The sequence below is a fragment of the Doryrhamphus excisus genome, chromosome 14 (genome assembly GCF_030265055.1).
Source record: "Doryrhamphus excisus isolate RoL2022-K1 chromosome 14, RoL_Dexc_1.0, whole genome shotgun sequence".
NCBI lineage: Eukaryota > Metazoa > Chordata > Actinopteri > Syngnathiformes > Syngnathidae > Doryrhamphus > Doryrhamphus excisus.
The window spans coordinates 16,708,659-16,725,788 of NC_080479.1; the positions used below are offsets into that span (position 1 = coordinate 16,708,659).

Sequence of the window (17,130 nt, forward strand, 5' to 3'; positions counted from 1 at the left end):
TGTCCCGGGTGTCCCGGGTGTCCCGGGTGTCCCGGGTGTCCCGGGTGCCCCGGGTGCCCCGGGTGCCCCGGGTGCCCCGGGTGCCCCGGGTGTCCCGTGCCCATGGCACTTAGGATCAAGGAAACGCCACCTTTGGGGCCGTCCACACTGGGAGGAGCCCAGTCCCCCATCAGGGGGTGCTCCTCCCAGTGTGGACGGCCCCAAAGGTGGCGTTTCCTTTAATTGTGGTAATTGTTTTTAATTCTGTAAAGCACTTTGTGTTGCATGTCTTTGCAGGAAAAAGTGCTCTACAAATAAAGTTGATTTGATTTGATTTGATTTGCTAATATCAGTTCCGCTTTCAACCCAGCAGCGAATGAAGTATCAAATTAATGATGATTTATGAATTATTATTTTTGTGTTTCTTCTCCCGCCTCCCAGGTGTCAGTGCGCTCAGCCGGTTAATGCCTCATCTCAGCTCTTGCAGACGTGGAACCAGACGGGGTACAGCCCTGATTCCATCCCTTGGAGCAGCCTCAATGTCTCGGTGAGACTGCCTCACGGTGACCTCCAGTGTCTGTAAAATTTTTTTGAAAAAAAATATTATTCAAAAAGTATCATTTGAATACATTAAAGGAATCTTTAATTATTAAATTATAATTTATTTTACATTTTTTAAAAATTACACAATTGTGATAATTGCAATTGTTTTAATAAAATTATTATTATTATATTGTATTATTTCTTCCCCATATACACACACAATCACACATACAATAATATACTGTAACTAAAACGCACATGTACGTCCAAAATATTATTAAAAATATTTTTAAAATATTATTATTAAAAATATTCTTCAAAAAGTATCATTTGAATACATTAAAGGACTCTTTAATTATTAAATTATAATTTATTTTAAATTAAAAAAGATAACATAATTGTGATGATTGCAATTGTTTTAATAAAATAATAATTATTATATTTTATTATTTCTTTTGATTATTTCTTCCCCATATACACACAAAATCACACATACAATAATATACTGCAACTAAAACGCACATGTACGTCCAAAAAATATTATTATTAAAAATATTAAAGAAATATTATTATTTAAAAAATATTATTAAAAGAGTATCATTTGAATACATTAAAGGAAACTTTAATTATTAAATTATAATTTATTTTAAATTAAAAAAGATAACATTGTGATAAATGCGATTGTGTTAATACATTTTTATTACTAATATTATTATTATTATTATATTTTATTTCTTTTGATTATTTCTTCCACCATATACACACAAAATCACACATACAATAATATACTGTAACAAATGTAGTAATAATAATTAATAATAATAATGATACGCAGTCGTCATGTTACAGATTGACATTCCACGTTGTGTTTCCTTTCCTCCAGATGTGTAAAATGCTGCATGGGGATTTTGTGGGCATAGCCTGCAGTGACCACGGGCCCTACATCCCGGATGTCCTCTTCTGGTCCATCATCCTCTTCTTCACCACCTTCTTCTTGTCCTCTTTTCTCAAGCAGTTCAAAACGGAGAGATATTTCCCCACCAAGGTTTGGGTCGACTTCCACTGTGATGCTTTCTAGTGTAAAATCACATTGTTTCTATGGCTGTGAATGGATGATCACATGATAGCAGAGACCGGTGGCCAGCCAATCACAGGGCACATATAGACAAACAACCATTCACACTCACATTCATACCTATGGACAATTTGGAGTCCCCAATTAACCTAGCATGTTTTTGGGATGAAAACACACGCATGCAAACCCCACACAGAAATGGCCGAGGGTGGAATTGAACTCGGGTCTCCTAGCTTGTGCGCTAACGAAGCCATGTTATGTAAATATATTATATATTTACATTTCCTCTTCATGCAATATTACCAGTTATTTTTAAGTTTATTCCTCCAAGTTCTAAGTTGTCAGTAACTTTTGTTGTCCTATTGACTTTATTCTTGTAAAATTCCACTTTTTGTTTTTTTTTTTTGTACTTTTTTGCTGTTGTATTACTATTTCAGCCTTCTTCCTAAGTTTCTTCCTAATTTTTTTTTCAGAATTTTTACTTTATTCCCATAATATTTATTTTTGTACCATTACAAATTTTTTGGCAGAATTTTTTTTTTTTTTTTAAAGGACTAAAAATAAATGCGGGTGGAAAAATGAATGTGGGAGGAAACGGAGAAAACCCACGCATGCAAAATCCACACAGAAATGGCCGAGGGAGGAATTGAACTTGGGTCTCCTAGCTTATGCGCTAACCACTCGGCTGTCGTGCAGCCATGTTATGTATATATTTATGTATGTTTTTTCTATTTTTATTTCCACTTTATGCAATATTATTAATATAAAGTTTATTCCTCCAAGTTCTAAGTTGTAAGCTAAAATACAACTTTTGTTGTCCTATTGACTTTATTCTTGTACAATTCTTTTTTTTTTTTTTTATTACTATTTCAGCCTTCTTCCCAAGTTTCTTCCCAAAAAATTTTTTTTCAGAATTTTTATTTTATTCCCATAATATTTATTTTTGTACTATTACAATTTTTTGGCAGAAAATTTTTCCAAAAAATTACTAAAAATAAATGCATTTTTCCTCAATTTCCTAAAATTACTGCAAACTCCACACAGAAATGGCCGAGGGTGGAATCGAACTCAGGTGTCCTAGCTTATGCGCTAACCACTGTTGTGTATATATTTATGTATATTTTTTTCTATTATTTCTATTAAGATTATTCTTCCAAGTTCTAAGTTGTAAGCTATTTTTTTTTTTGGTGTTGTATTACTATTTCAGCCTTCTTCCTAAAAAAAATTTTTTTCAGAATTTTTACTTTATTCCCACATTTATTTTTGTATCATTACAAAATTTCGGGCAGAAAAATCTTCAAAAAAATGACTAAAAATAAATTTTAAATATTTTTTTTTTTATCATATTACTACATTGTTGTAATAAAATTGCAAACTATTTTCACTTCATTTTTTTTTAATTACTGCTAATTTTTACATTTTTATTCGTAATAAAAAAAGGCAATAAAAAAAAAAACAGGTCTGAAACCACACATGGTCTTCATAGAACCTGTTTCATGTGTTTGTCCTAGGTGCGTTCCACCATCAGTGACTTTGCTGTCTTCATAACCATCATGATCATGGTGTTGGTGGACTACCTAATGGGGATCCCGTCCCCTAAGCTGAACGTCCCCGATCGATTTGAGGTAGGCGTCCTTCCCATTTAGAACCTACGCCTTCCCAAAATCAAAACCCTACTTTCCAAGTAAGCTAGTTTCCAGGCTGTCTAAACCAAATTCAGCACACTACTTCTTCTTTCCCGTGAAGCCTACTTCTAAGAACAGAGGTTGGCTGATGGACCCCTTGGGAGGAAACCCCTGGTGGACAATGTTGATTGCAGCACTTCCTGCCCTGCTGTGCACCATCCTCATCTTTATGGATCAACAAATCACTGCCGTCATTATCAACCGCAAAGAGCACAAGCTGAAGGTTTGTCGACGGTATATTTTTCGGAAATTATCATACTTAACGTATTTACACATTTATCTCGCTAACTTTCAGAAAGGCTGTGGCTATCACCTGGACTTGCTGATCGTAGCAATCATGCTGGGCGTGTGTTCTATTATGGGCCTGCCGTGGTTCGTGGCCGCTACCGTCCTCTCCATTTCACACGTCAACAGCCTGAAGGTGGAATCCGGGTGCTCCGCTCCCGGGGAGCAGCCCAAGTTTCTCGGTATCCGGGAACAACGGGTCACTGGCTTCATGATCTTTGTCCTTATGGGTTGTTCCGTTTTCATGACATCGGCGCTCAAGGTGAGTTGGAAAAGGACCCGTCCTACCGTGGATTTATTTGCCTGTTTGCCAAATATTTTTTTGCTCTTAGTCTTCAGCTTTTAACTCCAGTGTTGTGTTTTTATCTTTTTAGTCCTATTTGTTTGCTCTTTGTCTTCAGCTTTTAACTCCAGTGTTTTGTTTTTATCTTTTTAGTCCTATTTTATGCTCTTAGTCTTCAGCTTTTAACTCCAGTGTTTTGTTTTTATCTTTTTAGTCCTATTTTATGCTCTTAGTCTTCAGCTTTTAACTCCAGTGTTTTGTTTTTGTCTTTTTAGTCCTATTTTTTTGCTCTTGGTCTTCAGCTTTTAACTCCAGTGTTTTGTTTTTATCTTTTTAGTCCTAGTTTATGCTCTTAGTCTTCAGCTTTTAACTTTAGTGTTTTGTTTTTATCTTTTTAGTCCTATTTTATGCTCTTAGTCTTCAGCTTTTAACTCCAGTGTTTTTTTTTATCTTCTTAGTCCTATTTTTTTGCTCTTAGTCTTCAGCTTTTAACTCCAGTGTTGTGTTTTTATCTTTTTAGTCCTATTTGTTTGCTCTTAGTCTTCAGCTTTTAACTCCAGTGTTATGTTTTTGTCTTTTTAGTCTTATTTTTTTGCTCTTGGTCTTCAGCTTTTAACTCCGTGTTATGTTTTTATCTTTTTAGTCCTATTTTATGCTCTTAGTCTTCAGCTTTTAACTCCAGTGTTTTGTTTTTATCTTTTTAGTCCTATTTTATGCTCTTAGTCTTCAGCTTTTAACTTTAGTGTTTTGTTTTTATCTTTTTAGTCCTATTTTATGCTCTTAGTCTTCAGCTTTTAACTCCAGTGTTTTGTTTTAATCTTTTTAGTCCTATTTTTTTGCTCTTAGTCTTCAGCTTTTAACTTTAGTGTTTTGTTTTTATCTTTTTAGTCCTATTTTTTTGCTCTTGGTCTTCAGCTTTTAACTCCGTGTTATGTTTTTATCTTTTTAGTCCTATTTTATGCTCTTAGTCTTCAGCTTTTATCCAGTGTTTTGTTTTTATCTTTTTAGTCCTATTTTATGCTCTTAGTCTTCAGCTTTTAACTTTAGTGTTTTGTTTTTATCTTTTTAGTCCTATTTTATGCTCTTAGTCTTCAGCTTTTAACTCCAGTGTTTTGTTTTAATCTTTTTAGTCCTATTTGTTTGCTCTTAGTCTTCAGCTTTTAACTCCAGTGTTTTGTTTTTATCTTTTTAGTCCTATTTTTTTGCTCTTAGTCTTCAGCTTTTAACTCCAGTGTTTTGTTTTTATCTTTTTAGTCCTATTTTTTTGCTCTTGGTCTTCAGCTTTTAACTCCGTGTTATGTTTTTATCTTTTTAGTCCTATTTTATGCTCTTAGTCTTCAGCTTTTATCCAGTGTTTTGTTTTTATCTTTTTAGTCCTATTTTATGCTCTTAGTCTTCAGCTTTTAACTTTAGTGTTTTGTTTTTATCTTTTTAGTCCTATTTTATGCTCTTAGTCTTCAGCTTTTAACTCCAGTGTTTTGTTTTAATCTTTTTAGTCCTATTTGTTTGCTCTTAGTCTTCAGCTTTTAACTCCAGTGTTTTGTTTTTATCTTTTTAGTCCTATTTGTTTGCTCTTAGTCTTCAGCTTTTAACTCCAGTGTTGTGTTTTTATCTTTTTAGTCCTATTTTTTTGCTCTTAGTCTTCAGCTTTTAACTTTAGTGTTTTGTTTTTATCTTTTTAGTCCTATTTTTATGCTCTTAGTCTTCAGCTTTTAACTTTAGTGTTTTGTTTTTATCTTTTTAGTCCTATTTTTTTTATTTTTGATTTGATTTGATTTGATTTGTTGCACTGATTTTGCACTGAATTTTTGCTTGTTTTAGTTCATTCCGATGCCGGTGCTGTATGGGGTCTTCCTCTACATGGGCGTCTCCTCTCTCAAAGGCATCCAGGTAAGCGCTTATGCAAAAAAAAACAAAAAAAAAACATTCAAATAATGTTTCCATGTCCTGTGCAGTTCTTTGACAGAATCAAACTGTTTGGCATGCCTGCCAAGCACCAGCCCGATCTTATTTACCTGCGCTACGTCCCTCTGTGGAAAGTCCATATCTTCACCCTGGTTCAGCTCACCTGTCTGGTGCTTCTCTGGGTCATCAAGGCCTCCGCTGCAGCGGTCGTCTTCCCCATGATGGTAGTGGAGTCACGATTTACTCAACAAATACGTTCAAAATCAGTTTCACTCCGTCACGGATTTTGCATATTGAAGCATAACAATGGTTAAATGAACTGAAATATAAATACAGTATAAGGCATTCGAAGACTCTTTCAAAGATGTGATGATATGTAGTACTCTGCGTTGGTCACTAGATGTCATGTTCGGGAGAGTGGCAAGCTTTTATTGAAATTTTCAAAATTGAAAAATTTTAAATATTTTAATATTAAAATTAATTTAAATAAATAAATTAATAAGGGGCATATTTACATTTTTTATTTATTTTTTTATTTTTTTTCATTTTTATTTAATTTAAATTAAATTTTTATTTAATGTAATTTATTATAATCAATTTAAATTTTAATTTAATGTAATTTATTGTAATTAATTTAAATTTTAATTTAATGTAATTTAATGTAATTTAAATATTAAATTAAAAAAATAAATTTTAAAATTAAATTTTAAAATTAAAAATAAAATTAAAAATTAAATTACATTAAATTACATTAATTAGATTTAATTTAAAATTTTATATGCCCCCATGAAAGCACAAAAATTCCTAACACGGGCGCATGTTACTCAGCTCAGCTCTCCTAGCACACAAGACCAATGTGGTCGTATTTATGTCATTTATATCTTATGTCTGGTGACTATAGGGTTGCTGTATCATATCCAGAGGGCTCTAATAATGTTAAAAATTGTATTTAGAAGGTTGTATAGCTATAAGTGTGGAAAATATTCCATTTATAAGTAAAGAATAACACAAAATTTACAGTTCACGATTAACAGTGATAAATGAGGGACTACTTTACACTGGTCAAATTTCTAAATGGTCAAAATTTTAATTTATATCTATTATTTTACCAAAATAATCAGTACTATTTTTGTCCAAGGACTGTTTTTATAACATCCTTGTCCAACTATTCATTTTTTTTTACAGGTTCTAGCGCTGGTCTTCATCCGAAAGCTTCTGGATTTCTTTTTCACGAAAAGAGAGTTAAGCTGGCTGGATGATTTGATGCCAGAGAGCAAGAAGAAAAAAGAAGATGACAAGAAAAAGAAAGCGCGTGCAAAGCTGGTACTTTTTTTTTTTAATTTGCGTTCAGATTTGGTCCTTGTGATTGGATGTGTGAACAAATTTTGTTTTACATGCTTGTCACACTTAAATGTTTCAGATCAACAAATTGAAATATTAGTCAATGACAATACTTAAATGCAACATTTTATTATTAAGGGAGAAAGAAGTGCATACCTACATGGCCCTGTGTGGAAAAGTGATTGCTGTCCCACAGATTAGTTGAGATCTATCAATCTGCAAAATGTTATAAATCCATTTCTAAAGCTATGGGACTCCAACCAACCATAGTGAGAGCCATTATCCACAAAAAAACGAGACAAAATTTTAACTCTTCGGAAGGTGTGTGTTCTATTACATGTGGTGTAAAAGTAGCGCCAGATTTCAGAATAAATCTTAGCAACAGTAAAATATGGTGGTGGCAGTGTGGGGCTGTTTTGCTGATTCAGGACCTGGAAGACTTCCTGTGATAAATGGAACCATGAATTCTGCTGTCTACCAAAAAATATTTCACAAGCAACAGTAAAATATGGTGGCGGAAGTGTGATGGACTGGGGCTGTTTTGCTGCTTCAGGATCTGGAAGACTTGCTGTGATAAATGGAACCATGAATTCTGCTGTCTACCAAAAATATCCCACAAGCAACAATAAAATATGGTGGCGGTAGTGTGATGGTCTGAGGCTGTTTTGCTGATTCTGGACCTGGAAGACTTGCTGTGATAAATGGAACCATGAATTCTGCTGTCTACCGAAAATATCCCACAAGCATCAGTAAAATATGGTGGCGGTAGTGTGATGGTTTGGGGCTGTTTTGCTGCTTCAGGACCTGCAAGACTTCCTGTGATAAATGGAACCATGAATTCTGCTGTCTACCAAAAATATACCACAAGCAACAATAAAATATGGTGGCGGTAGTGTGATGGTCTGAGGCTGTTTTGCTGATTCTGGACCTGGAAGACTTGCTGTGATAAATGGAACCATGAATTCTGCTGTCTACCAAAAATATCCCACAACATCATAGCAACAGTAAAATATGGTGGTGGTAGTGTGATGGTCTGAGGCTGTTTTGCTGATTCTGGACCTGGAAGACTTGCTGTGATAAATGGAACCATGAATTCTGCTGTCTACCGAAAATATCCCACAAGCATCAGTAAAATATGGTGGTGGTAGTGTGATGGTCTGGGGCTGTTTTGCTGCTTCAGGACCTGGAAGACTTCCTGTGATAAATGGAACCATGAATTCTGCTGTCTACTGAAAATATCCCATAAGCAACAGTAAAATATGGTGGTGGTAGTGTGATGGTCTGGGGCTATTTTGCTGCTTCAGGACCTTGAAGACTTCCTGTGATAAATGGAACCATGAATTCTGCTGTCTACCAAAAATATCCCACAAGCAACAGTAAAATATGGTGGTGGTAGTGCGATGGTCTGGGGCTGTTATTTCATTGCACTTTTTGGTGCATAGTATCTTTGCACAATACAACTACATTATAAACATATGATTAAATGAAAACATGTCCGACATTTGTTTCAGGAAGAGGAGTCTCTTCTACATCAACAAGAGCAGCTGGGACTACAGGTCAGCTACGAGAACTCAAATCGGCTCAACCTCCCAGAAAAGACGCTTTCAGGGAGGTGAGTAACCTTTAACCTGTTAAAATCCAACACAAAGGTAAACTGTTATCATAAGCCACGTTTACATGAGAGGTTTTTCCTCTTTCCGAAAGCAATGGTATCCATGGAAAGGAATATTCCAATGGCGTGTCTACATGCGGTATAATCAACCGGAATAGTCAATGGGGCATGCCCAGTAAAACGTAAACACCAACATCACGTGATACCGACTTCCTCCAGTTTTTCTTTCACTTATTGGAATAACTCCGTATTCATAATATTCCTTCATTCATTAATTTTCTAACGCTTATCCTCACAAGGGAATAAACTCATAATATTATGAGTAGCATATTTAAAAAAAAATAAATTAAATTAAAAAAAAAAATATATATATATATATAGTGTGACTATAATAAAAAATATAAAATAAATTATAAAATAAATAATAACATTTAAAAAATCATATCAAAAATATTTTCAAAAAATATATAAAAAAATATTTTTTTTACTCCTCATAATATCCTCATAGTATTGCGTATCACGTGATACCGACTTCCTCCAGTTTTTCTTTCACTTGTTGGAATTCGTATTCATAATCTTCATTCATTCTTTTATTAATTTTCTAACACTTATCCTCACAAGGGAATGAACTCATAATATTATGAGTAGCATATAAAAAATAAAATAAATAAATTATATGTATATATATATATGTGACTATAATAAATATTATAAAATAAATAATAAAATTATAAAATTTAAAAAATCATATTAAAAATATTAAAAAAATATATATAAAAAAAAAATTTCTACTCGCCATAATATCCTCATAGTATTGCCAATTTTTTGTTCGTCCAGTCTTGAAATTTAGTTTGAATCAAAAACAAACTTTCCGCAGCAGTCCAGTGCCGATTGCTCGCCTCCATTTTTTTTAAATTTTTTTAATGGAAGAACGTCTGGAGCTGCGTGTTACGTCATATCTCAGCATTCGCTGAAAGAACGCTACCCGGGAACAGGAAAAGATAAAGTTCAATCTTGCTAATATTTTTATAATTAATCTCAGCACATGTTTTATATAGATATGTATTTTCTTTTTTTTAATAAAACCGGACTTGTGAATGGCGTATAGAAGGGTTTAGATTCTGTTCCACAGATGGCGCTAATGCACACGAAAGCTGCTTACCAACCGCAAAAATAAACAACAGAAGAAGAAAAACACCACGAAGAAGAACGCAGTCCGTTTGAGCGGGTACAAGATACCTCAATCGGATTGGGGAAAGGAATATTCCACCCCTGGGAATACCATTATATATTAATTCGGATTGGCACTTTTCTTTCGGATCGTTTGGAATTGGAATATTTGGGTCCATGTATACGTGGCTAATTATTGTGTTTTTGTTATGTATTTCTAAAATGTCTTATATTAAAGAGGCAAAATGATTCCTCCCTATATTTGGTACCTTTATAGCTGAAATGAGCAAAACAAGGTCAGAACATTCTTATGTCCATCTTGAACAGATCGTACAGAGTAGGAGTAGTGACCCACAGCCTCCATCAGGAAGAAGAGGTAGCAGGAAAACATTTGAGGCACTTTCCTGTGTCCTAACCTTTCACAATGAACAAAGAGCATGCCTTAAACTGTCACACAGACTTTAAAAAATACTGTACATTTTTTTTTATGTACAAATAATGTCACTAACACTGTGTGCATTATTATGTAAGTCACAGTAGTAAAATTTCCATGTGGTAACATGAAAACATGGATTTTGCAGTGTTGGGAGTTTGTGGTTTTCTCATTTATGGGCATGTTTGTGTGATTTAATGCACACCTGCTTGTCTTTACTGTTTTTGTGTGCTTGCATTTTGGCATGGGGTTGTGAGTCAGACTGCTGTTTTGTGGTTGAATACAGCCCATTATTATTATTATTATTATTATTATCATTATTATTCTTTTTTTCATTATTATTATTTTTATTATTTATATTTTTGTTATTTATATTATTATTTTTTATTATTTTTTATTATTTATATTTTGATTTTTTATGTTTTTATTGTTTATATTTTATTATTTTTATTTTTATTATTTTTTTATTTTATTTTTGTCTTCTTTATTTCAAACTTGAAAAACATCCAAAGCACTACAAACCAACCTAAATCAATACAAATAAAAATACCTATGTATATAAAAATGTACACATGTTCGAAAAGGAGTGGGAAGAAGTCGAGACTTATCTAGTTCCACCCCCCCTAAACACCCAAATTCCAACCTCATCCCAACAAACCTTTGGCTTTGGGCATTTTATGACTTTTTTGCGCATAAATTTACGGCTTTATTCCTGGAAATGTGCGACCAAATGGCCATGACCTGTGGGGTTCCCCAGGGGTCAATCTTGGGACTACTATTTTTCAATATTGTACGAATGATGCTCTATAAATAAACTTGCTTTGCCTTTATTTACGAAATCGTAGATTATTTTAATACGCTGTCATAACGGGCATTGCTAGCTTGACGGCTATGAAAAGGGGAAATTTATGTGACCTTTGGCCTTGGGCATATTACGACTTTTTTGCGCATAAATTTACAGCTTTATTCCTGTAAATGTGCAACCAAATAGCCATGACCTGTGGGGTTCCCCAGGGGTCAATCCTGAGACTGCTATTTTTCAATATTGTACGAATGATGCTCTATAAATAAGCTTGCTTTGCGTTTATTCACGAAATCGCAGATTATTTTAATACGCCGTCGTAACAGGCATTGCTAGCTTGACAGCTATGAAAAGGGGAAATCTATGTGACCTTTGACCTTGGACATATTATGACTTTTTTTGCGCATTAATTTACGGCTTTATTCCTGTAAATGTGCAACCAAATGGCCATGACCTGTGGCGTTCCCCAGGGGTCAATCCTGGGACTGCTATTTTTCAATATTGTACAAATGATGCTCTATTCATAAGCTTATTTATTCATGAAATCGCAGGTTATTTTAATACGCTGTCATCACAGTCATTGCTAGCTTGACAGCTATGAAAAGGGGAAATTTATGTGACCTTTGACCTTGGACATATTAAGACTTTTTTGCGCATAAATTTATGGCTTTATTCCTGGAAATGTGCGACCAAATGGCCATGACATTTGGCGTTCCCCAGGGGTCAATCCTGGGACTACTATTTTTCAATATTGCCTTGCCTTTATTTTTGAAATCACCGATTATTTTAATACGCTGTCATAACAGGCATTGCTAGCTTGACGGCTATGAAAAGGGGAAATTTATTTGACCTTTGGCCTTGGGCATATTACGACTTTTTTGCGCATAAATTTACGGCTTTATTCCTGGAAATGTGCGACCAAATAGCCATGACCTGTGGTGTTCCCCAGGGGTCAATCCTGGGACTGCTATTTTTCAATATTTGAAATCACAGATTATTTTAATACGCCGTCATAACAGGCATTGCTAGCTTGACGGCTATGAAAAGGGGAAATCTATGTGACCTTTGACCTTGGACATATTATGGAAATAATATGTGGAAATGTGCGACCAAATGGCCATGACCTGTGGTGTTCCCCAGGGGTCAATCTTGGGACTACTATTTTTCAATATTGGCCTGCCTTAATTTTTGAAATCGCAAATTATTTTAATACGCCGTCATAACAGGCATTGCTAGCTTGACGGCTATGAAAAGGGGAAATCTATGTGACCTTTGACCTTGAGCATATTATGACTTTTTTTTGCACATAAATTTACGGCTTTATTCCTGGAAATTTGTGACTTTACTATTGAAATTGATGATTATTTTTGTTGTGTCAGGCATTGTCTGAGACAGCTGAGAAAAAGGGGGGGGGGCTTATTTCACCTTTGACCTTGTGCAGAAGGTTGACCTTGAGTTTATTCTCATAAATTTACAATTTTTTTAGTGTAAATATATGACTTTATTCTCATAAATGTACAACTTTATTCTCAATCTCAGATTTTTGCCTATCATAAAAATGTCTGAAAACAACGTTCGCCCAGAAGTGTATCGGCGTCTTGTCTCGCACTATAAAAAACGGTTATTCACCTTCTCACACTCGCCTTGTTTCTGTTTTTGCTTTGAACAGCCGGGAGAAGTCGGCCTGCGTTAGAGTGGACGTCAGCCCGGATACCCCAGGAGAAAGTTCCACTGTGGAGACCTTCTTGTGATAACATCATCTCCTCCCATAGCTGATTGGGGGGGGGTCGCCGAACGCATCTGCTTGACCTGCCGCAGCAGGTGAGCTCCACCGGGCCTGGTTGCCATGGCAAACTGCCATCTTGTTACTCCTCTTACTGCCACTTGTGGTGACTTTATTGAAATGTTTTTTTTTTTTGTTTTTTTTTGAATATTTGAATCTCCGACACCAAAGGAATGGGCGTCACTGCCGGGGATATGTTTAGTGTCATTGCAAAAAAAAAAAAAAAATTTAATCACCTTTTAATCTCTGTATTATTAAAAATGCAGCCCTGCACAGTATTTGAAGGTCATATTATGACCTTTAATTTAAGTACCAGCGCCGTTCAGGAAAACATCCATGCCAGCTACTGATGGAACTAAAAATGACACCTTGTAGCGTTCTCTCTTTTAGGGAGAACAATGCTGCTTAAAAATTCAGAATCGTTTTTATATATTCAGTATATATAAATATATATAAAATATATATATAGGTTAAAAATGAATGCATGTATGTTTTTCTACTGTTTCATTAAAGTAACAATATATATATATATATATATATATAAATGACAACAGAGGCCATATGAAGTCTGTACTGTACAGTAAGCACTTTGCCAGCATAGTTTCTTACCTAAAATCATCACTGTTATTATTATTATTATTATCGTTATTATTATTATTATTATATTTCAAAAGTTGCTTTTTCGCCCAATAATAACGAATAAGTTCTTGTTCAAATGACATAACTCAGGAACCTTTTCAGGATTTCTGACTGTGGTCACGCTCTCTTAAAAGGCAGCGTTGCCGACTAGCGTGTTTTTAGCCCATCATAACTACATTAAAATAGTTATGATCGTGCATATTTTTATGTTTTCCGCTCCTGGCCAAGCACAGTGGAATCTTAAAGACGACACATAATTAATTTCTTGACGCTGGTTGATTTTGCCGTAGCCTTGAATGGAAATATAACGTCAATTCCGGTATGTAAGTCGCTACTTTTTTATTAAACTTTGAATCATGTGGCTTATACTAATTTATGAAACGATAAACTTTCTTTGCTATCTTTTGCTATCAATGAGCTTGTCAACGCATTGGAAGGCAATGGACTCACTGTGTCATCTTTCAAAAAACACTTAAATTCGTCACACAGCCACCTAACATCAATATGAGTTTAGAATGAAAACACTTTTTAGTGAGTCATCTTTCCAAAAAAACACTTTTAAATTCATCACACAGCCACCTAACATCAATATGAGTTTAGAATGAAAACACACTTTTTAGTGAGTCATCTTTCAAAAACACTTACATTCATCACACAGCCACCTAACATCAATATGAGTTTAGAATGAAAACAAACTTTTTAGTGAGCAAATCTTTCAAAAAACAATTTAAATTCGTCACACAGCCACCTAACATCAATGAGTTTAGAATGAAAACAAACTTTTTAGTGAGTCATCTTTCAAAAAACAATTTAAATTCGTCACACAGCCACCTAACATCAATATGAGTTTAGAATGAAAACAAACTTTTTAGTGAGTCATCTTTCAAAGAACACTTTTAAATTCATCACACAACCACCTAACATCAATGAGGTTAGAATGAAAACAAACTTTTTAGTGAGTCATCTTTCAAAAAAACACTTTTAAATTCGTCACACAGCCACCTAACATCAATATAAGTTTAGAATGAAAACTAACTTTTTAGTGAGTCGTCTTTTAAAAAAACATTTTAAATTCGTCACACAGCCACCTAACATCAATATGAGTTTAGAAAGCAAACAAACTTTTTAGTGAGTCATCTTTCAAAGAACACTTAAATTCGTCACGCAGCCACCTAACATCAATATGAATTTAGAATGAAAACAAACTTTTTTGTGAGTCATCTTTCAAAAAACACTTTTCAATTCGTCACACAGCCACCTAACATCAATGAGTTTAGAATGAAAACAAACTTTTTAGTGAGTCATCTTTCAAAGAACGCTTTTAAATTCGTCACACAGCCACCTAACATCAATATGAGTTTAGAATGAAAACACTTTTTAGTGAGTCATCTTTCAAAAAACACTTTTCAATTAGTCACACAGCCACCTAACATCAATATGAGTTTAGAATGAAACTTTTCAGTGAGTCATCTTTCAAAAACACTTTTAAATTCATCACACAGCCACCTAACATCAATATGAGTTTAGAATGAAAACAAACTTTTTAGTGAGTCATCTTTCAAAGAACACTTTTAAATTCGTCACACAGCCACCTAACATCAATATGAGTTTAGAATGAAAACAAAGTTTTTAGTGAGTCATCTTTTAAAAAAACGTTTTAAATTCGTCACACAGCCACCTAACATCAATATGAGTTTAGAAAGCAAACAAACTTTTTAGTGAGTCATCTTTCAAAGAACACTTTTAAATTCGTCACACAGCCACCTAACATCAACATAACCCCCCCCCCCCCCCCCCCCCCCCCCCCGGCTATGGGCTCCGGGTCCTGACTTCCAATGAAAGGCTTTATGGGAAAACTTTAAAATGTTAAACTTAAAATGTTTAACTAATTTTTGGACATGTTTGTATATTTGTCGGGTACACCTTTGGGGTGTTAAGTTGCTGCGTGATGAATTTTGTGTTAGTGAAGTGTTTTTGGTTGACAAGCTCATTGTGAGTAAGTAGATCTTGCAAGATTAAAATGTGACAAAATTTCTCATTCAGAAAAAAAAACATGGGGCAATAATAAATTAATAAATTTACACAATAAATAAAAATGAACTGGATCATTTTGCTCCAAACAAATCTCGTCACTCGTCACAGCCTCTTTGTCTTGATGGGCGGAGGCGGGGCTACGAGCATACACACAGAGTGTAACAAAGTCAAAATTAAATTCATATATTGCAATATTTTGTCATATTTTTAATATTTTTTCATTGTTCTTGTTTTAAAAGTCATTTTAAAATCCGCTTTTGTCTCGTTCTCTTAGGCCCGATCTCGTGTATTGTCTCGTCTCGTGAACTGTGTGCCTCGTGACACCCAGATTAATAAGTATCACTAGTGGTGAAAACATTTGCCAATGCAAATAATCATCATCATAATAATCTTTTAGCTGATATGATATTGCCGTTGAGCAATTACCATCACAACAAAGTACCAGGATTATGCGGAAGTGGGCGAGCACATCATCGATACCAATATCGAGTGATACGACTGGAAAAAAAAACATCGCTTTCCTGGTGCAGGGGTGCCCAAAACGGGGGCCAAAACCAAGATGCTGAAACCAAACCAAACCAATGTCGGCCAATATATGCTAACTATGCTAACTAAACACCCACACATTAGCTTGGTGTTATTGCTGATGAAGCTAATTAGTCTCATATCAGTAATAATGACTAATTTTGATTGGTATTTTGACTTGTATAATAACGATAATAACGGAACCTCGAGCCGAAAATTTATTTTTTTTGTGAAAAGCAAATGTTCCATGCCGAAAGTACACAATTGTAATATCTAATAACATAGCTCATTAATCCTTTGGGTATTTTTTGAGGGCTTTAATAAAGCTGAATATAGTAAATAATATCAGTAATAATCTTCCTCTAGGTATGTACTGGCCCTTTAAAAGCCTTTTACATCATTTGGCCACTTGAGGGCACTGTGGGCTTCCATTTCCTGTTCTTCTGCAACCAAATAGCTGTTCAAAATTTGATTCAACAACGTTTATACGACAAAAACACGGTTATTGATACTTTCACGATAGCTATATGCCAAAATTATGATTATTGATTTTGTGTGCTTTAATAAAACTCAATATAAATATCAGGATCAATCTTCCTCTTGGTATGTACTGGCCCTTTAAAAGCCTTTTACATCATTTGGCCACTTGAGGGCACTGTGGGCTTCCATTTCCTGTTCTTCTGCAACCAAATAGCTGTTCAAACTTTGATTTGACGACGTTTATATGACAAAATCGTAGTTATTGATACTTTCTCGATAGCGATATGCCAAAATTATGATTATTGATTTTTTTGAATTATGAATTTTGGGGCCGCAATTTGGACACCCCTGACCTACTTAAGTGGTTTGTTGTTAGTGTAAACCTGTCAAGCCTCCCATTTCCCCTGCCTTTACTGGACTCCGTATTTTTATTTTTTTTATTATATCATCATTTTTATTTACGAAAAATTATCTTATTTGACCTTATTTTCCAGTACAAATGTTACTAATACGATAATACGATGCAGTAAAGTACTCCCATCAGCTAGCGCTGGCT

General features: G+C 34.5%; 1 protein-coding gene across 3 annotated transcripts in view; it reads left to right on the forward strand.

The window, feature by feature from the left end:
- Positions 1 to 15,311, forward strand: part of LOC131102318 (sodium bicarbonate cotransporter 3-like) — a 60,032-nt gene extending 44,721 nt beyond the window's left edge. For 2 of the 3 annotated variants that reach the window (XM_058047886.1, XM_058047884.1), the window contains exons 16-25: positions 421 to 526; positions 1,406 to 1,567; positions 3,109 to 3,222; positions 3,344 to 3,505; positions 3,578 to 3,829; positions 5,672 to 5,740; positions 5,806 to 5,979; positions 6,941 to 7,078; positions 8,608 to 8,708; positions 12,783 to 15,311. In XM_058047886.1, the coding sequence (XP_057903869.1) occupies positions 421 to 526; positions 1,406 to 1,567; positions 3,109 to 3,222; positions 3,344 to 3,505; positions 3,578 to 3,829; positions 5,672 to 5,740; positions 5,806 to 5,979; positions 6,941 to 7,078; positions 8,608 to 8,708; positions 12,783 to 12,864 (1,360 nt within the window). In that variant the 3' untranslated portion in view covers positions 12,865 to 15,311. Of the gene's footprint in view, positions 1 to 420; positions 527 to 1,405; positions 1,568 to 3,108; positions 3,223 to 3,343; positions 3,506 to 3,577; positions 3,830 to 5,671; positions 5,741 to 5,805; positions 5,980 to 6,940; positions 7,079 to 8,607; positions 8,709 to 10,205; positions 10,618 to 12,782 lie in introns of those variants that run through there. The other variant, XM_058047885.1, reaches the window with a different exon arrangement.
- Positions 15,312 to 17,130: the final 1,819 nt, after the last annotated feature.